This window comes from Mytilus galloprovincialis, chromosome 10 (assembly GCF_965363235.1).
Source record: "Mytilus galloprovincialis chromosome 10, xbMytGall1.hap1.1, whole genome shotgun sequence".
Lineage (NCBI taxonomy): Eukaryota > Metazoa > Mollusca > Bivalvia > Mytilida > Mytilidae > Mytilus > Mytilus galloprovincialis.
Genome location: NC_134847.1, coordinates 9,444,239 through 9,469,739, shown reverse-complemented (window position 1 = coordinate 9,469,739; position 25,501 = coordinate 9,444,239). Strand labels below are relative to the sequence as shown.

General features: G+C 33.6%; 1 protein-coding gene across 1 annotated transcript in view; it reads right to left on the bottom strand.

The window, feature by feature from the left end:
* LOC143048862 (beta-1,4-N-acetylgalactosaminyltransferase bre-4-like) overlaps positions 1-24,681 on the bottom strand; it is a 52,644-nt gene extending 27,963 nt beyond the window's left edge. The window contains exons 1-6 of the mRNA XM_076222730.1: positions 24,663-24,681; positions 22,938-23,170; positions 20,000-20,187; positions 18,994-19,116; positions 16,660-16,764; positions 14,784-14,922 (exon numbers count right to left, since the gene is read on the bottom strand). Coding sequence (XP_076078845.1) covers positions 14,784-14,922; positions 16,660-16,764; positions 18,994-19,116; positions 20,000-20,187; positions 22,938-23,170; positions 24,663-24,681 — 807 coding nt within the window. The remainder of the gene's footprint in view (positions 1-14,783; positions 14,923-16,659; positions 16,765-18,993; positions 19,117-19,999; positions 20,188-22,937; positions 23,171-24,662) is intronic.
* Positions 24,682-25,501: the final 820 nt, after the last annotated feature.

Here is a 25,501-nt window from a genome sequence, read left to right as displayed (position 1 = left end):
ATTAACTTCATTTCAAACTTTGCAGAATAACACACATGGGCCATTCTAGTATGACATTGCTCTTTAATTTCAATTCGAATACGTATTTAAAAAAAAAATCAGTGGTTATTTGCGATACAGTTATAACCAAACCCTTTAAATCCAAATTGAAGAAACAAAACCATCCAAAGAAATACCACGCACATTGACTATATATATTCACTGATCATTGAACTTTAACGACATTGTTGAAAATTAAATTTCGGAAGTAATTGGCGACACAGTTATCACCAAGATACTATATAAATCACATACATAATGTAGATATGATATATGGGCAATCAATACAAATTATTTCACTAGCGGCGGCGGCCTTGAAATTAACAAATCTTGCGCTTTTTGAGATAGTTGCGATAATGTTCTCCATTGCTCATTTTGTGAGGGTTCACCGACTAATTGCACTAAATATAGGAATGATTGATTTCCGTTTTCTGTGCCAAAATTCGTTTTACCTTTTAGGATTTAGCATCCGTTGAACTTTCAATGTCATTAGAAGTTACAAAGTTTTCGTCTCTGAAACGCATTGGTTTGTTAACTTTTCTTGTAGACCTCCTAACATGAGGCCCACTGTCAATAGTATCGGACGGTTGTTTTGCAATATCGTCGTTCTTATCAGAACTGATAGTTTCATTTTCCTCGGCCTCGGTACTCTCAATATGTAAAGGCGCTAAACAATGCGCAGGGTCAGGTGCTCGGATATGCGCTATTTTCAGTCTGTTTATGTGTACGGGGTCGTACAGCTTTCTTTTCCTTGTTGGGTAGCGGAGTTTGATAAGATGTGAACTCGGAATATTAATAACTACATACGGACCATCAAAAATTGGTTGAAATTTTCTTCCTACACCAGTAGGTTCACGTTGTAAATAAACATAGTCACCAATTGATAATTTTAAGTTATTAGTTTTCAAATTCTCCTTTTCCTCCATTTGTAAGCCGGATGCGATAGCATTGTTGGATACTATTTCATGTATTGTATTTAATTTACAAGTGAGTTCCTGAAAATACGTATGCATATCTACGGGTATGTCTTTGAAAGATGCGCTATTATATTGAATGAGCGGAAAATTTGGGCGTTTCCCATAGAGTATTTCAAATGGAGAAAAATCAATGCTGTTGTTTACAGACGAGTTCATTGAAAATGTAACGGAATGTAGTTCGTTTTCCCATGATTTTCCTTTTAGAACACGAGTTGTTAAACGTTCTGCTAACGTTCGCTGTTGGCGTTCACACGCTCCTAAGCAATGGTGGGCAATGCTGGCGTGAACTTCTGTGTTACTTCAAGCAATTTACATAATTCGGCTATACACTTATTGGTAAATTCACTACCGCGTTCCGATATTAAAGTTTGGCAAACTCCATAAGTAGTAAACATCCTGTAAATTGCCTCACATACGGTTATGGCATCTTTATTTCGCAAAGGGTATGCAAATAATAGTTTAGTGAACATATCAACCGCTGTAAACACATATGTATTTCCATTAACAGAAACTAGATAAGGGCCACATAGGTCCATCTGCCACACTTGAAATGATTCGGCCGGCGTTGGGAAAGACACTATTTCCTGTTTTGTTTTTAAATTTGAAACCTTGCGAATTTGGCAAAGGTGACATGATTGTACATAGTCTGGAATGATGTTTCCTATTCTTGGATAGAAAAAAGAGTTCTTTGCCCTGTCCAAAGTATTGTTAATCCCAAAATGTCCGCCAAAGGGGTAAATCATGAACAACTTTAAGCACAGTATTGATTAACGCCTCAGGTATAACAATCTGATAATGATCCATCATTTTGTTTCTTTTACCTTTAGCGATTCGAGAATGAAATAGTACTTTGTCAATTAAGGCGTAATCAGATGATTTTAAAAGAACTCGCCTAGCCTCCTTTTAAGATTCGGGTAAAGTGTCATTTTCGAGATAGTCTATAATTTTTGTCAATGTGATATCCTGACGTTGCAGTTGGTTTTTTTTCGGTAGAAATTGATAAATTTTCAAAAACAGATGTTGGTAAAGTTTTGTCAACGATTCCGGTTTCTGACTTGTACATTGTTCGACGCTGTTTCGACATTTTTCTCACTGATTTTGTTCTGATATTATCGTCACTTTCATCTGTATCGGCATCATACGGGTCACTTATCAATGTATCTGCGTCGTACGCATTGTCAGTTAAATGGACTGCTTGTACATCGGCAACTTTTGAAGCAATCAGTTCGGAAAAATTTTGACCATTTGGTCATTTTACTTTACCGCAAACGTCTTCGACGAACGGAAAAAACGGGTCATCTTCAACAGGGCTCTCTACAACTTCCGCTTTGCTATTTTCGCATCTAGATAAGGCATCTGGAACTTGCATGTCGTCTGCCTTTTTGTATACGATTTCAAACGAGAATCGCTGAAGTATTGACATCCAACGTTCGTAAATTGCCCCTTTAAATTGTTTTTGGTACAAAGGTTTCAAATTATGCTTGGTGGTCACATTCGGCTATAAAATAATTCCCACGCAAATAATCTTCACAATCAAGTATTCTCACGACCATTCCTAGAAGTTCTAATTTTGTTGGACCGTAAGATTGTTGCCATGGACTCAACGATTTCGAGCCAAACCTGATAATACGTGGTTTTTGTGTTTCGTCATCTGGGTCAAGCTGATATAACATATATCCAATACCTCGTGCTAAAATATCTACACTTAAACGAAAAGTCAGATCGTACTTCGGAAAACTAAGTACGTCGGAATTCACCAATTTATGTTTCAAATCGTTAAATGCTGTTTCCTGTTCACTTCGCCATGTGAATATCTGTTCCTTTTTCAAAAGTCGAGTTAATGGAAAAACAAGTGCACTAACAATCGTCTTAATTCCTTGATATTCTTTGTCGTGGGTAATCTGAAATCGCCTTTACACGGTCGGGTGGCGGGCGGATCCCGTTTTTCGAGATAAGATGTCAAAGAAAAACACAAGTTGATGTTGCAAATGAACACTTTTTTGGTCCTAATTTTAATCCTGCAGCACGGAATCGTTAAAATACTTCCTTCAAATCGGATAAATGTTTTTTCGAATTTGTCGGAAAAAATCAAGACGTCGTCCAAATAGCAGAGACAAGATTTAAATTTCAATCCGTGCAAGACCTTATCCATAAGCGTTTGAAATGTATTTGAAGCAGTTTTTAAACCCATTGGTAATCGACTGAATTTATAAGTACCAAAACATGTGTTAAAAGCTGTATAGTGGCTAGAGTCGTTTGAAAGTCCCATTTAGAAAAAACCTGAAGAAAGATCAATTGACGATATAAAATTCGGTATGACTTCTCTGAACGATTCGGTCAATTCTTGTAAGTTTAGTATTGCATATTTGAATTCCCTAGTTTGTGAATTTAAGAAACGAAAATCGCAACAAAATCGGAAGTCTTGGGCGCACGGCTTTGCAGAATTCTTGGATCGCTTAGTGACTAGTACAATAGGACTTGTAATTAAAAAATCTTCTGTTTCACTCACAGGAGCAATAATACCTTGTTTTAATAAATTGTCAAGATGTTCTCTCAAAATTTCCCTCTTAAAAGGGGGAGTCGATATGGCTTTTGGTGTTTGCCAACGGCGTCCGGTTTAGTAAAATCTTATGTTCCACGTACCACACGTGTAAAGCCTAAATTCGGGTTATCTTCAGTGACAAAAAGATCTAGATTGTTATTCAACAAACACGCTAGTTAATCTGATTCAGTTTCTTGCAAATTTTCGGGTAAGGTAAACAGGGACTTCACTTTTGAATAGTCGGGTTTCGAACAAAAAAATTTTGAATGAGGTGAGTCAATAGTTTCGGAAACGTCTACATGCTGTACTTCCGGTATAGTATCTGAAAATGATGCACATTCATATTCGTTATTTAGTACACTAAATTCTGCTATTGTACGGCCTTTCGGAATAACGACATTCTCACTTGTTGGATTTAAAAGTTAAACCGGAACTTTCCTATTGTACGGTACGGTGACAACAGCTTTATCTACAAATAAACCTTTACTACACGAAAACTAGCTTTTGGAGCACACACCTTGTAGTCCCAATGTAATGTTATTCGGAACACTAGCCCAAACAATAGTTTCTGTATTTGGTTCAAGGCTAAGTCGCTTATGAGTTGAACATTTGCGGTATTCAATTGACATGACATTTGCTAAAATCTAACACAACATTGTTTTTCATCAAATAATCCGTCCCTAGAATAAACGGATGTGAAGTTACTGGGAGAATATATACATCAATATCAATTTCCCCTCGTGTCTTTATGTAGAATTTAATTTTTGCCGTTCCTGTTACTTTAATTGTGTCATTTTTGGCTAACCGTATTTCGGAACAATCCAACTGTTCAAATGATAATTTTTGCTTGTCGGAAACAGAATCAAATAAAGATTTTGACATGATAGTTATGGAACTGCCAGAGTCAACTAATGCAGACACTTTCAACTGATCGAAAAAAACTTTAATGTACAAAAATTGATGCTTCTTTTGTTAACTGAAGTCTATAAAGGCACTTTCATAATCTATCCAGAACGACCGTGCCTGTCTCCCGGGTTCTGTCGGTTTCTCGAATCAAACTTTGTGCAGACATTCGCTATATGTCCCTCCTGCTGACACAACTGACATTTTGCAGTCGACATATTTTGGCCAATACCGCTCCAATAACATTCACGCTGTCGATGACCTCTACCATTACATTTAAAACACGGTCCGGAAAAGTTATTTCGATCATTTGTAACCTGTCCGCCATTTGTTGGATATTTATAATTACGACCAGGAGTATTTTGTCGGTCATATGTAGCCTATGGCTTACTCTGCACATTCATTCCTGATAACAGAGACGTTAGTGTATGTATCTGATCCTTCATTTTGGATATTTCAGATGAAGCCGCTGCAGGAGACTCGAGATCCGGGGATATTTTGTCGGATTTCATTTCTTTTTGTGCATTAACTAACTCGCTTAACTCCCGAATTTGCTCTCGTAAATCGCTCACCCCATTATTTAGATCATCTGCAGTTCTTCTGTTATCACAAGATTTGTTTTTGAAGAATCCTGCGGCATTTACAGAATCATCATATTTTCTGTAACCATAGGCTTCTGCCATTTTTGCGGAAGCGAGGGCGTTTTGCATATTTGGAGGCATCCCTGCGCGAACAAAAAATGACATTTGGTCTGGTAAGACACTGATAAATTTGGAGAGCATTTCATTTTCCGGCTTGGCGAGTAATTTACCCTGTTCATAAATTTGACTATAAAAATCCTCAAAGCTTTGACCGAAAGACAAGGTCAGGTTCTGAAATATTTCACTATGCATAAGTGCGTTGGCCCATGCCCACATAAATTTATGTATGCCTCCTTAAATAGAATTCGGACACTTTTTCAGTCAGATTTGCTTTCATCGCTTAATGAGTTGTACCATGTTAAAGCCGGACCTTTGAGGTGTAAATGAAAAGCAGCCAGCATGCGCTTGTCAGTCAGGTTAAATTCAGATAAACCATGCAATTTGGAGAAAGATTCAAATTCAGTCTAAAACGTATGTCCATTATCTTGAGGATATTCGTGAAACTTAGAGCACGTAGCCAAATTTTCCATTTTATTAGTAAATGTGTGTGGAAGCGACACGCCGAAGCTAGGTTCTGGTTGAAATAATATTTGTGTAGGGGGAGTTTTTCTTGAATAGAATAAGGTTCAGAAAACGGAAGTTTAACTGTTGGTCTAACTGCTGTTGAATGAGTTATTGGCGCATGTAATGGATCATGTGATGGAGTTTGAAAGGAAAACAATTCATTTAAAGCATGTGCCTTCAAAAATGAGTCGTTTAAAAGAAGTTGTGAAACCGATTCATTTTGTTTAGAGTCTGGTCAATTTTCAATTGATTCTTCCATAAATAATGACGATTTTGGTATCTTAACTCATACTGGAAATGTGAGTTATAATCTGAGAATTTGGCAAGACTGTTCTCACCGAAAAAATATTTTGATGAACATGGCAAGACTGTTCTCACCAGATACAAATCTACACAAATACATTCACTTTATTTTTATAGAGATACAGATTTTTTTATTGCTCAGGAAAATTATTTTAATAAAAATTTTACATTTTTAAAGATTAAGAAAAAAAATTCAATACCTTCTGTTTTTAAAAGACACCTTATAACATGCATACAAATTAAAGTATAAACATAATTCAAATTAAAACCCTGAGATAATATTTGTAAAATGAAAATGAGTTAAAACATTTTGTTTAGTGTTCATCCAATAACTACTGATTGCACAAATGCTCTACTGTCCTAAGCGCGACCAGCTGTAATTTTCAGGGGATAAAACATTTTCCTGCAAAAAACATAATTGGTTTATTCTTGGTTATTGGTTATCAAGGAACAATGTTATCAATGCAAAATTCAATTCATTTACAGTTTTATTAATAACACATATTATATAGACACAAACGTTGACTGTTTATTCTGTACAGTCGGTGACAACTCGTCAAATTCTCGACAGCCATATTTAGTCTCGCAAAAAAATCATAGAATGTTGTAAATCAGTGTACAAGGCGTTTGTAGTATATTCCATCTGACCCCTTTATCTACTTAGAGTCATACCAAGTTGCAACAGGCAAATATATTATTTGGTAACGATTTCAAAATGGCGACCTTGAATTTTTGTCTCAGTTTCAATTTTCATAACCACGTGTAAAATCATTTGTATCGATCACAGCCCTGTAAATGTCTCAAATTTACCTTATTTTAAGGGATCTTCACCATTCTGTATCCTTAGGGGACTTTTGTATATTAAGGACACATATAATAACGAATAAGAATAGTTTTTGTTGTAATATTTTGCACTCAAATAAAAATAACGTGTTCTATCCTCATCGACAAGAAAAAGAGAGAGTTGATATCAGTCCGGATACGGAATAACCCTTTCCGATTCCGGAATAATACAGATACCAGACTGTGAAAACCATTATTTATAACGAAAATATGTATATAACAATATACGTTAAAACTGATTCAGATCATAAAATGAGTATGAAAATACATGTACCGTCAAACTATGATGTAACAGAAGTTCAAAGCAAAGCAATTGTCCTTTTTAGCTCATCTGACCCAAAGGGCCAAGTGAGCTTTTCTCACCACTCAGCCTCCGTTGACTGTCGTCGTAGTCGTCCATTAACTTTTACAAAAATCTTCTCCTCCTAAACTACCTAGCCAAATTTAACCAAATTTGGCCAATTTGGCCACAAACATCACTAGGATATCTAGTTTAAAAAATGTGTCCGCCGAATGACCCTGCCCGCTAAGCAAGATAGCAGACATGACATTTAAGGCAAATCTGACATTTGGTAGAATTGTTTATCAGGTCAATATCTATCAACCCTGACGTTTTCAGACAAATCGGACAACCCATTGTTGGGTTGCTGCCTCTGTATTGGTAATTTTAAGGAAAGTTTGCCTTTTATAGTGAATTTTTAACAAATTTCGTAAATTTTTATAAATTTTTACAAAACAGTTTCCTCTAAAACTACTGGGCCAGTAACGTAAGATCGACAAACACATCACCATCACCATCACCAAAACAAAATTTTCCATGAATTCAAGTCTGTTCTTAATCTAATATGCACATAGACCAAGGTGAGCAACACAGGCTTTTTAGAGCCTCGAGTTTTCTGTTTTTTTCTCAATTATTTGTGGTAATTAATTTTATGGTTACTTAATAAAAGGTATTTTCAATACAAAAGATGAATAAATAATATGATTTTACAAAAATAAACAAAGTTAAAAATCATGTTATACCTAAAATGATAACAAAATAGGGATAAGGTATGGCTGTATTGAAAGGCATCTCAAAAAGGCAACATAGTTTATTAAAAGATTAACTTTTACCAAATATATATATATAGAAGACGGTTCTCATTTCTGTATTGTTTAACTTTTAAGCTAATTTCTCTTTTATTTATTTGTGTCCATTTCCCTCTATTTTAAAGTTGTGCCCATTTTTGCGTATTCTATATTTTTATTAAAGTATTCTATTATTTTCTAGTCTTATTTTTTACCTTCTCATTAATTTTCAAAGTATTCTCTGGTCTATAAAAATACAATTGAGACCCTTATTGAACTTGAAGACTAAAAAAAGTGTAAAAGTTTTATATTTTTATCTTTTTATTCCTATAATTAACAAAGTCGAGTTTTCCATAAAAAGCGCTTCAGAAGCGGTAAATTACTGGCGCGTTTCATTTTTTACCACTAAACAGTTATTTTGTGCATTTAAAAAAAAACTTAAATTCCTGTTATGAGGGTCAGCATGGAGCTTACAGAATAGATAATTATGATAATGTAAAAAGAAAAAGATAAAAAATATGAAGAATAAGAGGTGCTAAAGTAAAAGTATGGCGTTCATTATCACTGAACTAGTATATATATATGTGTTTAGGGGCCAGCTGAAGGACGCCTCCGGGTACGGGAATTTCTCGCTGCATTGAAGACCTGTTGGAAACCTTCTGTTGTTGTCTGTTCTATGATCGGGTTGTTGTCTCTTTGACACATTCTCCATTTCCAATCTCAATTTTATTAAAATTACAGGGAAATAAAAGAATTGGGTAATACTAATCTGATTTAAGAAATAATCAATAAACAGAATAAAAACTCATGTAAAGACAGAATTTTTTTTTATTGCGCAGTAAAATTATGTTAATGAGAATTTTACATTTTTAAAGCTTAAGAAAAATGCATTAAGAATAAAAGAAACCAATTCCTCCTGTTTTTAAAAGACACCTTATAACATGCATACAAATTAAAGTATAAACATAATTCAAATTAAAACCCTGAGATAATATTTGTAAAATGATAATGAATTAAAACATTTTGTTCAGTGTTCATTAAATAACTACTGATTGCACAAATGCTCTGCTGTCCTAAGCGCGACAAGCTGTAATTTTCACGGGATAAAACATTTTCCTGCAAAAAAACATAATTGGTTTATTCTTCGTCAAAGCAGGGACTTTCTATACTAAGAATATTATGTACTGTCCCTTGGTAAAGCGATCATATAAATAATGAGAATAAGAAGACACATATAATCATTAGACAGATCGAGACCACTAGAATTCAATTCGCCGTTTTATAATCTAATGCATACTGGGTAATATTTTCAAAAATGTACACCAAAACGTTGTGATTGGTTGAAAACCTCCAAAACAATGGAAATTCAACCAATGTTGTGACGTTATTTTCATTTTGAGGGACGAACAATGAAATTACCCAGACTCCTTTAGATTCTGAACCGGCCAATTGTACATTTGCATAGTTTCCCAAATAAGAAACTGTAAACACTTTCTAAGAAATTTCCCATGCAATACTATGAACTGCAGTGCATGGTGGACTACTACGAGTTTACCATCATTCACCTAACACGCGTGATTTAGTAACTAGTTAAATAGTTTTAAAGGTGTAAAACCACCATTGATTTTCCCCTATTAGTCTTTTTTAAATTTGCACTTTTAAAAAAAATTGTGCAGAATTTATCTTTGTTTCAAATAAAGAAATACTTGGCATGAGTAAAGTGTTGTCCTGTCCAGAACTATAGAAAAAAATTCACATAACATTGCATTGCATATTAGAAAATAACTGGAAGTTGACCAATCAAATTTCTCCCCTTATTTAACCTGTGTACAAGCTTTAGTAAGCATGTAACCTCAAGTTTTCAAAATATTCTCAAGAAACACCAAATAAAAATAATAAAGTGCTTTGACACACCCAAGACATATGTTTATGACACAGAAATGTTTTACTGCAATAAAAGGTAGGATTAATTACCTACAACATTTAAATTCAAGGGAAATTCAATATTTTTTCGACCTATTTTCGTGACAACCGGATGTGACGTACTATGATTTGGTGGTATTACACCTTAAGGAAGTACACCACTAATTAATGGCCCCATTGCTTTCTATGTTAAATTCCTCAATTTCGAGTGGTCACAGCTCTTTTATCTTAACTTCAAATCAAGTGACAATCATTGCATGTCAAATCAACACCTTCTGGTGTCCTGTACTGAAAAAATCAACATACCTTACATTGCATATAAGAAAGAACTGGTTCCCGGAACTTCGGATGTACCAAACATGTACTTCCGATCTGACAAAAAGGCAAAATGTACCCTCCTTTTTAAATTTCATGCCATTTTTTTATTATTCAAATTTATCAGTCAAAACTTGTTCTGCAATGATCACCAGTCATGCAGCTTTCATTTGATACCAAAATTAATAAAATATTCTAAATATATTGAAAGTTATGTCCATGCGTAGGAACTATTTTGTGTTAAATATGTACTACTTTCTGGTATGTGCTTTCTGGCCGGGCCTGAATTAGTGGTGTTACACCTTAAAAGAACGAGATACATGGTGCTATTTTCTCTATGAACTTTAGTATCGCGCATTTTTATACCTTTCTCAAAACAATACTCTTGAGAAATAAAGGCAACAGTAGTATACCGCTGTTCAAACTCATAAATCTATGGACAAAAAACAGAAACGGGGTAACAAACTAAAACTGAGGGAAACGCATTAAATATAAGAGGAGAACAACGACACACACAGAAACGGACCAAGCATCAGACAAAATCCCACGAGAATAACATATATAACATCAAAACCAAATACATGAATTAAATTTGGGATAGACAAGTACCGTGACACGTCTGATCGCAATGTGAATTTACACTCAAAAATAAGAGAAAACAAACGACGAAACGTTTAAAACAGTTATCTTGTATAACATCAATATTGTAATATGAAGTATAACTGTCTAGTCATGGAATTATCTGCACTGGTTGTGTTGACTTTTGGCAGGACTTGCTTAAAAAAAAATCACTTTTCGCAGTAACTTATTCTTTAGATGAATTCAGGACGATTGAGTCTTCTGTGTAAAATGTAAACGTATATATGTTACTGTAGAAGCCGATCATGAATTGCTGGACTGGTTTAAAGTATCTAAGGTAAACGAATGGCCGTGTTTGGATAAATGCATTAGGCGGTCTAAGGTTATCCATAGGTATACCCGCAGTGTCAGTATTATTGGTTTGATATTTTGATAACCATAGACCACAATAGGCGTATATACAAACACAGCATCTATCTCAATCGTTACGACATATTAACAAAAAAAAAAGAACAATTATATTTCATTTTCAAAATGAGTCCATGGGGTTTTCAATTTGCTTCAATTGGTCAATTCAGAAATAATCCATCCTAATTCATGTTATATATACACAGTTTAAGTTCCTATGCAATGTCATGAATTATATTTAAAACACCAGTGTATCCATAATGCACCATTAATGAATTGTCCAATGAAATGTCTCCATTATATTTGTCGTCATTTGGTGTGTCTAGGTTATTTTTTTTCTCACGTTGAGTAGTTTTCAAGAATATTCATCTTTAAGTTGGTATCATGACTTTTTAAGTCCCTGAAAGAAAAGCAAAATATCATGTTTTTAATATTCAAATTTAAATTGAAATTATCGCATGGTTAGTGACATATAATCGAGTTTTCTAGTCTTCCATCTGAATAAAGATGATTTATAACTTATAAAATCATCAGTAATGCTTTAATGTTTAAATTTGAATGCAACGTCAGTATGTAGTGATATCGAGAACGATTTCATGTAGCGGTGGCATGTTACTAGATATCAATCAGCCATGAAAAGTTACCAGATATCAATCAACCATGAAAAATTACCAGATATCAATCAACCATGAAAGTTACCAGATATCAATCAGCCATGAAAAGTTACCGGATATCAATCAGCCATGAAAAGTTACCAGATATCAATCAACCATGAAAAGTTACCAGATATCAATCAACCATGAAAGTTACCAGATATCAATCAGCCATGAAAAGTTACCAGATATCAATCAACCATGAAAAGTTACCAGATATCAATCAACCATGAAAGTTACCAAATATCAATTAGCCATGAAAAGTTACCAGATATCAATCAACCACGAAAAGTTACCAGATATCAATCAACCATGAAAAGTACCAGATATCAATCAACCATGAAAAGTTACCAGATATCAATCAACCATGAAAGTTACCAGATATCAATCAGCCATGAAAAGTTACCAGATATCAAGCAGCCGTGGAAAATTACCAGATATCAATCAGCCATGAAAAGTTACCAGATATCAAGCAGCGGCGAAAAGTTACCAGATATCAAGCAGCCATAAAAAGTTGTCAGATATCAAGCAGCAATGAAAAGTTACCAGATATCAAGCAGCGGCGAAAAGTTACCAGATATCAAGCAACCACGAAAAGTTACCAGATATCAAGCAGCGGCGAAAAGTTACCAGATATCAAGCAGCCATAAAAAGTTACCAGATATCAAGCAGCGGCGAAAAGTAACCAGATATCAAGCAGCCATGAAAAGTTACCAGATATCAAGCTGCGGCGAAAAGTTACCAGATATCAATCAGCAGTGAAAAGTTACCAGATATCAATCAACCATGAAAAGTTACCAGATATCAATCAACCATGAAAAGTACCAGATATCAATCAACCATGAAAAGTTACCAGATATCAATCAACCATGAAAGTTACCAGATATCAATCAGCCATGAAAAGTTACCAGATATCAATCAACCATGAAAAGTTACCAGATATCAATCAACCATGAAAGTTACCAAATATCAATCAGCCATGAAAAGTTACCAGATATTAATCAGCCATGAAAAGTTACCAGATATCAAGCTGCGGCGAAAAGTTACCAGATATCAAGCAGCCGTGAAAAATTACCAGATATCAATCAGCCATGAAAAGTACCAGATATCAATCAACCATGAAAAGTTACCAGATATCAATCAACCATGAAAGTTACCAGATATCAATCAGCCATGAAAAGTTACCAGATATCAATCAACCATGAAAAGTTACCAGATATCAATCAACCATGAAAGTTACCAAATATCAATCAGCCATGAAAAGTTACCAGATATTAATCAGCAATGAAAAGTTACCAGATATCAAGCAGCGGCGAAAAGTTACCAGATATCAAGCAACCACGAAAAGTTACCAGATATCAAGCAGCGGCGAAAAGTTACCAGATATCAAGCAGCCATAAAAAGTTACCAGATATCAAGCAGCCATAAAAAGTTACCAGATATCAAGCAGCGGCGAAAAGTAACCAGATATCAAGCAGCCATGAAAAGTTACCAGATATCAAGCTGCGGCGAAAAGTTACCAGATATCAATCAGCAGTGAAAAGTTACCAGATATCAACCAACCATGAAAAGTTACCAGATATCAATCAACCATGAAAAGTACCAGATATCAATCAACCATGAAAAGTTACCAGATATCAATCAACCATGAAAGTTACCAGATATCAATCAGCCATGAAAAGTTACCAGATATCAATCAACCATGAAAAGTTACCAGATATCAATCAACCATGAAAGTTACCAAATATCAATCAGCCATGAAAAGTTACCAGATATTAATCAGCCATGAAAAGTTACCAGATATCAAGCTGCGGCGAAAAGTTACCAGATATCAAGCAGCCGTGAAAAATTACCAGATATCAATCAGCCATGAAAAGTTACCAGATATCAATCAACCATGAAAAAAATACCAGATATCAATCAGCCATGAAAAGTTACCAGATATCAAGCAGTGGCGAAAAGTTACCAGATATCAAGCAGCCATAAAAAGTTTCCAGATATCAAGCAGCAATGAAAAGTTACCAGATATCAAGCAGCGGCGAAAAGTTACCTGATATCAAGCAACCACGAAAAGTTACCAGATATCAAGCAGCGGCGAAAAGTTACCAGATATCAAGCAGCCATAAAAAGTCACCAGATATCAAGCAGCGGCGAAAAGTAACCAGATATCAAGCAGCCATGAAAAATTACCAGATATCAAACAGCGGCGAAAAGTTACCAGATATAAATCAGCCATGAGAGACGTTACCAGATATCAAACAATGTTGAGACGTTACATGATATCAAACAGTAACAAGATCTGTATCGATTATCCATTCGTGTTCATCATGTTGATATTTTACAATATCATATGCAGATAACCTGATAATCCATTTATCGGGCTGTTTTTTGCGTTTTTTAAAGTGTTTTCTTAGATTCACCAGCAACCGGAAAATGACTTGATAAGTTCTGGTCAAACTTATCAACGTCGGTTCAAACATTTTGAGGTCGCTGATATGTCCGGGTTAAAGTTATAAAGGCTGTGTCAACGTATTTGATGTCACAAAGCCGTGATATGCAACTTTATTAAGAGCTAAGCGGAGTGATATAGACAGCAGGACAATAAAGAAACGTTTTCAATACCAAGTAGTAATGACACGTTTCATAATTTCATGAAGTGAAGACAAGTTACCAGATATCAAGCAGTGTTAACACGTTACAGTATTCAGAAGTAAGTTAACACGTTACCACACATACAGAAGTGTGTTAACACGTTACTATACATACAGAAGTGTGTTAACACGTTACAGACTGACAACATGTAGTCTCATTCTTGTCAGTCCTCACCTCAGTTACAATTTATTTTTGTTCTTTGTCGAGATTTACTCTAGATGCTATTTGTTTATTCTTCTGAATTTAAAATATAGATACTCTCCTACATGCATATACACCTTTTCTCATGGTATTTTGCTTTCAAAGTACTCTGCTTTCAAATGATTTTTTTATAAATGTTAAACATGAATATAAATAAAATATTTCTACTTACCGCCATAACTTCTTTTTCGTCTATGTCAACAACGACTCGTGTATAGAGATGATTAAATTCTATCTTTAATACTTTATACTTCAGGCTATTAATGCCATCAGTTCTAAAATATTTTTGACTGTCTTTCAGCATTTTAAACCTGTATTCAAGAGTAATAAATGGTATTACATGTATCTTTATTCAATAATGATAAAGTTTTTGAAAGTGTCGCCAGAACCTACTATAGCATTATAATCAGAAGTATTTTTTTATATATATAATTGATTATGCTGTATTTCAATGATATTCACAAGCAAATTTATATAATCTATAATATGTTTTATCGAATTGTTTTTTAATATTATTTCTTGTACAGTCTCTCATAAATCTTTTAAGATTGGCACAAACAATGTGAATTTAAAGTTTGTTCTTATACATGTATGATTAATGTACCTGTAGCAATATTTTATTGTGTAAATATATGTTATTGTATGTGGTGAGACTTTATATAATATATTGAATCTGAATCTGTATCAATTACGTAGTAAAAGCAATCAATGATTAATCATAGTTCAAAAATACTATTCAATCCTATGATTGTTCTGTTTGGTGGTGATTCGTTATATTGTAAGAGCAACTGTCGTTTTAGCTTCTGGAGGAATTCAAAACCTCGATAGTCCTGCGTATTATGTAAGAACATGGAATATATTTGTAGATTTAAAGCTACGTATATAAATTTCAAGGCAAAATACCATTACGGTACCTTAGAAATACAAACAAAATTATGTATGTATAAATGAACTTCTATTAACATTTAAGAACGGAGTTTAATTTGACCTTTCTCTGTGATATGTCAAAATACACTCATCATAGATACCAGGATTTTGTTTGTATTTCATACGCACGTTTCTTTTACAAAAGCTTCACCAGTGACGCTCGAATAAAAAAGGTTAAAACGCCAAATGAAACATGATGTTGAAAAGCATTAAGAACTAAAATTCCTAAAAGATTTGCCAAATACAGCTATTTTTTGTTTGGCTATCTTTTCTGTTTTCCTTTTGATTTGCATAATATTCTCTATGCCTTATCTCTTTATTTTTTGTCCACTATTCTTTTTATCCTGATTTGGAGTAATTTCTCGCAATTTGATTGGCTGATTTTGTCCTAATAAATTTCAGTACAATTTTTTATTACGTCAATTAGAATTATCTCCCTTATTTATTACGTCAATTGGAATTATCTCCCTTATACCATTGACCTAATAAAAAAGTAATTAAAAATTGAGTTGCTTTATAGTCCTAATATTTTAAATTTTTACAGTTTAGATTAAATATCTAAAATATATTTGGTTGATATCGTCCTAATATTGAATTTGAATATAATAATATGTATTATAACAAAATCAAGATAAATTCGTTACACAGTGTTCAATTGTCCTAATACGGAATTTATCGGGTCAATAAAATTCTCGCATTAGGACAATTGAACACTGTGTAACTAATAATATCGCTATTTTGTGTATTTTTCCTTTGATCTTTTTTTGGGATAATTTTTCATATCATGCTACTCGCTTGAGATGGAAAATTATCGTTAGAAACTAAGGATGTACGTTGTGTTGCTAATTTAGGAGTTAGAAAAGCCTTAGTATTTCAAAAAATCAAAAGTTTAGTAAACAGTTAATTTATAAATATGACCATATCAAAGATAATTCATGTCAGCACAGAAGTGCTGACTACTATGCTGGTGATACCCTCGCGGAATTGAAACTCCACCAGCAGTGGCATCGACACAGTGGTTGTAAATAAACTCATCAACGTCTCTAAATAGTTATCAAAGGTACCAGGATCTAAAAATAAGAATAAAATATAATAATTTGATTTCAGTTTTCCGCCATTACCTTCCAGGATTAGCTTTGTTTCCTGTTTCGGTTCCGTGTTTTATCATCTTATAACGAGCTATTTCCCTAGCATATCGAATCACTTTATATCCAGCGTTTTTAATTCTAAAAAGATAATAATATAATGTTAATATAAAATATTTAGTTGTCTCTCTTTTCTCCTTCAACTGATCAACAGAGGAAAAATTATCTATAAAACTATATTATTTTGGACGAGTGACCTTGAGCATTGGCGGTTCTTTATATTTTTTTTTATCATAAATAGTAGAAAAGACAGTTTAAATACAGCAGGATAGACATTGGTTCGCTTCCAGGCAAGTAGAATTTCACAGATCAATGACAACCAACCATTTTGTAGAACCTACCTGGTTGATTTATTGTTTAGTTAGTTGAATGGTCTTGAAATATTTGTCACTGGGAGTTAGGCAAACAACAATCAATCAATAAATAATAATGAAGACATATTGTACATGTTTTGTTGATTTTTCGCTTTTTCAAGAATAATATGTGATATATGCCGCTTGTCATCCAAATCCTTAAAATTTTGCTTTTACACTGTAGTGTCTTGTTATGGATTATGTACCCTTGTATTGATTCAATGCTAAACATACGAAAATTTTATAGAAAATCCACAGCCTTTTCCCTTGTACACTCATATTTGGCAATTCAAAGCTTGAAAGATAGAGGATTATTGCATGCAGTGTTAGTAATAATTTCCTTATAACAAGTTTATAAATTTAGAAATTGGCTAAAACAAATATAAATATGGACCAATTGAAGAACACCTTCTAGGGTGCGCTCGACTTTCGTGACTCACCACGAGGTGTTTTGAAATTTAAAGGTTGTTTAGGACTTTCTGTAAATAATTAACGCTAGCACATCATAGAAAAACAAGTGAGTAATCGATGTTTCAAATTTTATAACAAAAATCTCTATATTAAGGTTCATGTGGACCCTAGGCTATGGCTAAAATGGCCGTATTTTCACCTCAAAGTTTACTCTGAGTACAGACAAACCTGTGCATCTAGAAAAGTTTTAAGGCATAGCATGCCCTAGATAAATAGAATTTAAATGCATTGTATGATTCAGAAAATTCATAACTTAACTGGATTTTGCCGTGCACTTTTTTTCGTCCCTGCAGAAGATGATAAAATTAACAAACAGTTGAGTTTCCCTTGATATGGTCCACTCAGGAACACAGTTTAAATCACCAATTATTGTCAGGTATCTATTGTTCATATATTGTCCATGTCAATCAATACCGCTTACTTCAATAATGACATGTGGGGAAGTTCTCAAACAAGTTTCCCAACTTAGTTTATTGTGAGACTTTCTGGAGGAATGAAAAAAGTGCACTGCAAAATCCTGGTAAGTTTTTATTTTTCTAAAGCATGAAACAGATTTGAAATTTATTCATCTAGGGCATGATATGCATTCAAAATTTTACAGATGTGCAGGTTTGTCTGTACTCAGAGTGAATTTGAGGTGAAAATACGGCCATATTATCCAAAGGGTCCATATGAGCCTTAAAGTCCGTGGATTATCTACAAAATTCTTGTTTTGATATTCACCAAATTCTCTTTTTTCTACATAATGCAATTGAACTATAAATAATTTTGCACAAAGTTACCCCTTGGTACATATACAATATGGTGACAGTCAATCTCTATTATTCATTATCTTTGCTGTTTTGATACTATTGCAGATTGAAAATCTCGTAATTTACAGTCAACAGAAGGAAGGGGTGATAAACCTTAAGGTATGTTATATACAAATTATATCAGACATGAGTGCACCAGGAACGGATCCATCAATTAAATATTCTTTATATACAAGTATCAATTATTATCGCTTTGATCTTGCTGTCTCATAATTTTCTTCCTCAGCAGAGCCGAGTGTTATGAAAAATTATCGCTAGAATCTAAGGGCGCATGTGGCGTTGCTAATGAAATTGACAACGTCCATAGGTAAACAAACTCATCATAGATACCAGGATTGAAATTTAATATTTGCACCAGACGCCAGTTTCGTCTTAAAAAGACTCATCAGTGACTCTCGAATAAAAAATGTAAAAGGCAAAATAAAGTACAAAATTTGCGTTTAACAGATTATCAGTGGTAATCTAACTCGATTGCTTTTCTAACTTTCGCCGTATCGGCTCAAGCGAGAAACTCAATATTATTGAGATTATCAACGATAACCTATAATTATTTTCCCTTTATTCTTTTTCCTGTAACCGCCTATTTGGAACTTCATAGTGCAATTCCACACCAACATGTGAAAAAATGGATGCCGTATTGATAAACATATCTTTATGACACGCATGTTTCTAACCTTCTCCACATATCGTCGTCCTCACATCCCCAGCCAAAATATCTGTTCGGAAATCCGTTGACTTTTTGGAACTGTTCTTTTGTTAAAGACGATACGCCTCCAAATATTGAACTGTAGGGCAATCTAAAAAATATGCCACATTTTCAATCACATGTTATAAACATTTATGCTCCGATAAGTTACGAACCGACAAGAGTTCCGAACCAAAATGGTGTCATGAACCCTCAAAATGAGGAAATACAAAAACCTAACTGGACACAAGACAGTACAAAAAAACCCATAAACCTGCGCATATGAAGCAGATAATACTAAAACTAAAGCCAAGGCAATAATTACTGTAATTAAAACACGCTTTTGACAAAATTGGGTAATGAGTAATAAGACTAAAAAACAAGTTTGACCCTGAATATAAACTTCATTTATATGTTTTGGAGTTAAGTATGATGTCCATTATCACTGAACTAGTATACATTTTTGTTAAGGGGCCAACTGAAGCACGTCTTTGAGTGTATGAGTTTTTTTAGGTGTATTGAAGACCCATTTGTGGCCATCGGCTGTTTTTTTGCTCTTTGATCGGGTTGTTGTCTCTTTGGCAGATCCCCGATTTCCATTCTCAATTTTTTTTTATTGTTTCATAGTTTTATACTTGTCCTTTGATAAAAATCTGGTATATTGTAATTAAAAACCAATGTCAAACTTAATCTTCCATGCACAATTGCTGTTACCTGGCCAAATTTTGTTAATTTAGTAGATACAGTTCGAAAATCCTTTTAAAGAACATTATTGAAAGACAAGACTTAAACAAACGAAAATCACAAGCACAAATCCCATATTTGCTTCATCTTGCTCGGTTCTTTTTAGGGTAAATTAAATACTTAATGCATCCTCCGGTGACGGAGGGACATCATTTTTTTCTCTCATCGGCTTCTAACTGTAAAGTGTCTATAATCTAACTGCTAAACTAATTCCAAGAAGACTTATCAATATAAGACCTTATAATTCTTACCGGTATTTGAATTTATCTACTGCAACTGACATATGTCTTGGTTGTTTTGGACAGTTATAAATATTTTTGTCGTTTTCTGGAATCAAATCCACATCATGGAAGACAAAACATTGATAGTCGTGTATCTTCATTGCTTCTGCATACCCAATATTCATTAGCATGGCACGATTAAATCTAGAACTTCCCTTCTGAAATGTTAGACAATACAGGAGCCTGTACTTCAGTGTTTGATGATACTTCTAGTATCACATATATGTTTTTTGTAAACTGTTCCAATATAGATGTATTTTTTAATTGAATTGTTCATAATTCATGTCGGGATCTTTAATAGCCGGCTATGTGGTATGGATTTCTGTCATTGCCGAAGGCTGTACAATTGCCTATACATGTTTTTGCATTGCTTACATCCACTTAATTAGAACATTAGAAGATCTTTGCAATCATACCACATCTTATTATTCAAAGAAAAATCAACTTTTGATAACAAAGATGAATCGGAAACAATGCTTACAGTTATTCAAATTAAAAAAAATGCTGTTAGTATATTGGGGACATTTTCCAATGTTGTAATCACGGACATTCCTCCTGTTGGTTAGGAAATGCATAGGATTTGTTCGATCTCTGAAGATCCTTATAAACATCCTATATTGCTCTCTTGAATACACAAGCAAGAACATTGCAAGCGTTTTATCAACTAAAAGAGAGATAGGGGTTCCCAGACCTCTCTTTGAAATTTCTCTGAAGTTTTGAGTAAAACAAGAATGCTGATTCACTTAAAATTAGCTAAGAGTGATCAAATAAACTCATCATAGATACTAGGACTAAATTTTGTATATACGCCTGACGCGCGTTTCGTCTACAAAAGACTCATCAGTGACGCTCGAATTCAAAAAAGTTAAAAAGGCCAAATAAAGTACGAAGTTGAAGAGCATTGAGAACAAATATTCCTAAAGATGTCGCTAAATACAGCTAAGGTAATCTATGACTGAGGTAGAAAAGCCTTAGTATTTCAAAAAATTCAAAATGTTGTAAACAGTTAATTTATAAATACATGTATAACCATATCAATAATAATTCATGTGAGCACAAAAAGTGCTGACTACTGGGCTTGTGATACCCTCGGGGAAATAAATCTCCACCAGCAGTGGCATCGGCCCAGTGGTTGTATAAACTCATCATAGATACCAGGACTATTTTTTATGTATATACGCCAGACGCGCGTTTTGTCAACAAAAGACTCATCAGTGACGCTCGAATCCAAAAAAGTTTAAAAGGCCAAATAAAGTACGAAGTTGAAGGGCATTGAGGACCAAAATTCCTAAAAGTTATCCCAAATACGATCTAAAATTGTTTAATTGACGTTCGAGATACCAAGTCGCCAAGATAAAAACCAAGAGAGCGACGGATAAAGAGAACTCTTAAGAGTTGCCATGCAATATGAATTTTATGGTCTTTCAATCATTCAAAGATAACTTCTAGATACACTCTTAGCAGATAAGATGATCTTAAGCACTAAGATGGGTTCTTGATACTGGCCCCTGTCTTGATAGGTCAGTTGTTATTTGGTGAGCATATTTTTGTTTCGTTTGCGCTCTCTCTATATGAATTGATTCTGTCTGACTGTGACTACAACGTTATTTTCAAAATCAGCTTATAATCGACTCGAATAATTCAGCGATCTGTATCAACTTCCGATTCTCGAAGATCGTAGCGAGCATAACATAACTACTGGATTATTCGGGTTGATAAATTGCATTGTGTGAAGTCAAACATGTTGAAGGGATGTTGGAATGGTTGCTACAACAAATGGGTCAAATGCTATGTCATCCGTGACAGTCGGCCAGATTGAAATGGGATCCGCAAAACTGTTGAAGTGAAAGACGAAATGTCTGTATTTTTATTTAGCATTTGAATTAGTATTATAGTTTTTTTTTCACATAAACATTTCTCTATTTTTCTCAGGCTATCGAATTATATAACAACCATTCATATATTGGTCTTTTATTGCAAAAGATAAAAAAAATAATGCCAAATTATCATTCATACTACCAGGAGAACGTCCCCAGCTGTCATTGGTTTGCTTATTTTGTTTGTTAGATATGATAATAGTTAAATCTTACAAGGACAGACGAATAAGGACATGCATAATATATTTTGAAATTTGAATAAATGTTTAGTTTTAAATGACCGTTTTTGAATGTCTTGTTAGACTAGTTATTATGGCAATGAATTTTATTTTTTGGAAAATAAGTAAATTTCGTATTTTTCATATTTCATATCCTTACCCGGTAGAAATTATTTTTTGTGCTAATTATTTTTTGATTCAGTACACAATTATTAATATATATAGTAATTTATTATTATTATTATTATTATTATAGTACACAATAAGGGTATTGTTGGACATTAATTTATTCATGTCTTCGACAGCGTTATTATCAAAAACGGTAACCAGATTACCAGGACCAGTATTCCTTTTGGTCACCTCCACCCCCTAAAAAGATTATCTTCTCTTATCAAGCGACAATACATGTTCAATAACAATTACAAACATCCACATAAATGCACGCTTGTGAACTTCAGTAAAGTGTCCAAAACTAAATCACCACAATTTCAGCTCCGTCCTTGCTAAAACATTTATTAAAAAAATGAAGAAAGAATTTTCACCAGATGTATAGCATCGTTTTCAACAAAATAACATTACATAACGAGCGCCATTTGCTAACCGTTCTGGAGCAACAAATGTCGTCATAGTAGTTGGTTAATTGCATAAGTGGATCAAAAAGGGGTTTCAGGATTCGGAACACCACTTTTTTTGACTTTGTAATTTAAAAAAAACGTGTAATGGTGTTGCAGTGGTTAGGAAAAAGTCCCTTTTTAAAATTGCTAGATACTTGCCTGAAATGAACGTATAATGTAAATAATGATGATTGCATACCTGTTCTATGACATAAATTCCATAATCTAGCTCCTGTCTATTAAGTAAAGGATGAATATTGTATAAAAATGTCCGCAGATGAATATCCCTGTTTCTGTATGGAATGATGATGGCAACACGATGACGTGGGTAACAGTCGGACGGCTTTCCCCTTCCTCCATCTTGGACCCAGTGATACAGTTTATCTAGGTAAGAATATGTTGGGGAATCGGAATATATTCTTAAAGCGCCAACTAAAAAAGAAAAAGCAATAAAATGCGAGAAGATAGCTCTAATAACATGCATCCTTTTAGATTAAAAAAAGAAAAATGGGTTACTCAACTTGTTTTCTTGCTATTTATAAAAATAGGGAAATTCACAACACTTTCTATAATAAACTTTCTTTATCGGGGTTATCTCTCCTCATTTTGCAAAGTTAAAAAAAAATATTTTGTATTTTTAGAAAATACAGCCATACACATAATAAAACAAATTAAATTGAGACAAATAATTTTCTTTATTATCACTAAAAGTTTTACACACGAATTAAACACTCCTCTCAATATATAAGATTATATAAATTGTTACATGTTTACTACACAGATTATGGTTATGAATCTAAGTGGTTAAAGTTTATAAAGAATATTTTAGATGATTGTGGTATGTCAAATGTTTGGCAAAACCAAACTGTTTTTTCGTCATTATGGATTTCAAAGTGTATTGAACAGAAACTTAAGGATCAATTTATACAATTTTGGTATTCAGAAATGTTCAAGTCTCCTAAGGCATTGTGCTATAGATTGTTTAAAACTCATTTTTGTTTTGAAAAATATATCTCAGAGTTATCACCCTATTATATGTACATCCTTTGTAAATTTAGATGTGCAAATCACCAATTACCAGTCGAGACCGGGAGATGGCGCAAAGAAGCGAAAGAATGTGCTCTCTATGTGACTCTATGGATATCGGTGATGTATATCACTATATTATGACATGTAGATACTTTATCAATGAAAGAATAAATCTACTTCCCCCTTTTTGTCACGAAAATGTTAACAATTATAAGTTTGAACAGCTTTTTGCTTCCAACAATGTAATTGTATTAGAAAAACTATGTAAATTTATTAAGAACGTCCAAGAGAAGGTCGTTCCTCCAGGTTAAAACTTCTTAGTATCACTTTATATATGTATATGTAATTCACACATGCTATATATAAGTTTGTATATTGTTAATATGTATATGGTCTCTGTAACAATTGTTTTAAGAGAATAAAGTATTAAGGTTTTTGTTTTTGTTTTTGTTTTTGTTTTTAGGGGCATTTTTTCTTCTGAATTCTCTAGGATATTTTATAGAGTTATCTCCTTCCACCTGGTGGTATTATATGTTAACCTATCGTAGGTCCCGAAATCCTATATGTCCTATATATCGGAAAAAAATATCGATGCATGTAGGGTAATGATCTGTCTAAGGTTCCATGACTATTATTAAGATATGTCAAAATAAAGGATCCCTAAAACGAGTCTTACGTATGATTCGTCATGCTTAAGTACCTTTCGTCAATTTGTAAGAAAGCTCTATTATGCACATACTGTTACTATGGTTTGTAGATAATGATGTAATAGATTGAAGGCTGGCTTTATTTGAATTCATAAAGGTCTTAAATCAAAACATTCTTTCAAAATGGTAAATTTATGGAATCAATTTTAACACTATTGACCTTGCATATATATTTTTACAATTCTAACTTGGTGTTGTGAATTGCATTCAATACAGCATTCATTTGGTCCAAAATATTGATCCTGTTTAGTTTTGATGTGTGAAAATTGTCAAAGACCTGTAGTGAAGCCACTGCCTGTTTGCTGATGGTTTGAACATTAAGTTATCCATTTTTAATTTACAAGGAGAAATGTCGTCAAAGTTCTTGGTTTCTATGAAAGGGGATGAATTTATATTTAATGCAGAGCTTTATCATGTTGAATTATTATCAGGGAGGAGTCTTTTTTATCTGCAATTTATGCATTATCTGTTTGTTGACAGTTTCAATTTTTCAACTTGTTTCACTACACGAAATCCCGGATTTGAAGAGGTATGCAAATGTTATGTAAATGTATTCAGAGACCGACATTTACATATATTTATAAACCGCTGCATTTAGTTTATCTTGTCTTTACATGTTGTAAATATTAATATTTCTTGTGCTATACCCTCCTATGGGCGGTTATGAGAGACCGCGGTTTATAAAATATATTAACACCTAATCAAACCATTTTGCAGATAAGAATTTATATATATTTATGACCGTCGCAAAACTTTTGCAAACTTATGTATTTGTATACCTCTGCAAATGGAAACCTTTGTCATGTATTTTTCTATGATGTAAATCTATCCGCAAATGTGTTTCTTTGTCTAGGTAGCAAAGCATCATCATTCAAATGATTTTATATGGGTTATAAAGTGTAAGGTGCATAGAACTACATTTTTCTGGTATGTAAACCAATTCAAAACGAGAACTTTATAGGGGGTGTAAAGCATCATTTCCTTTAATCTACAGAGACCTGTCAAATGTATTGTAAAGGAATAATTT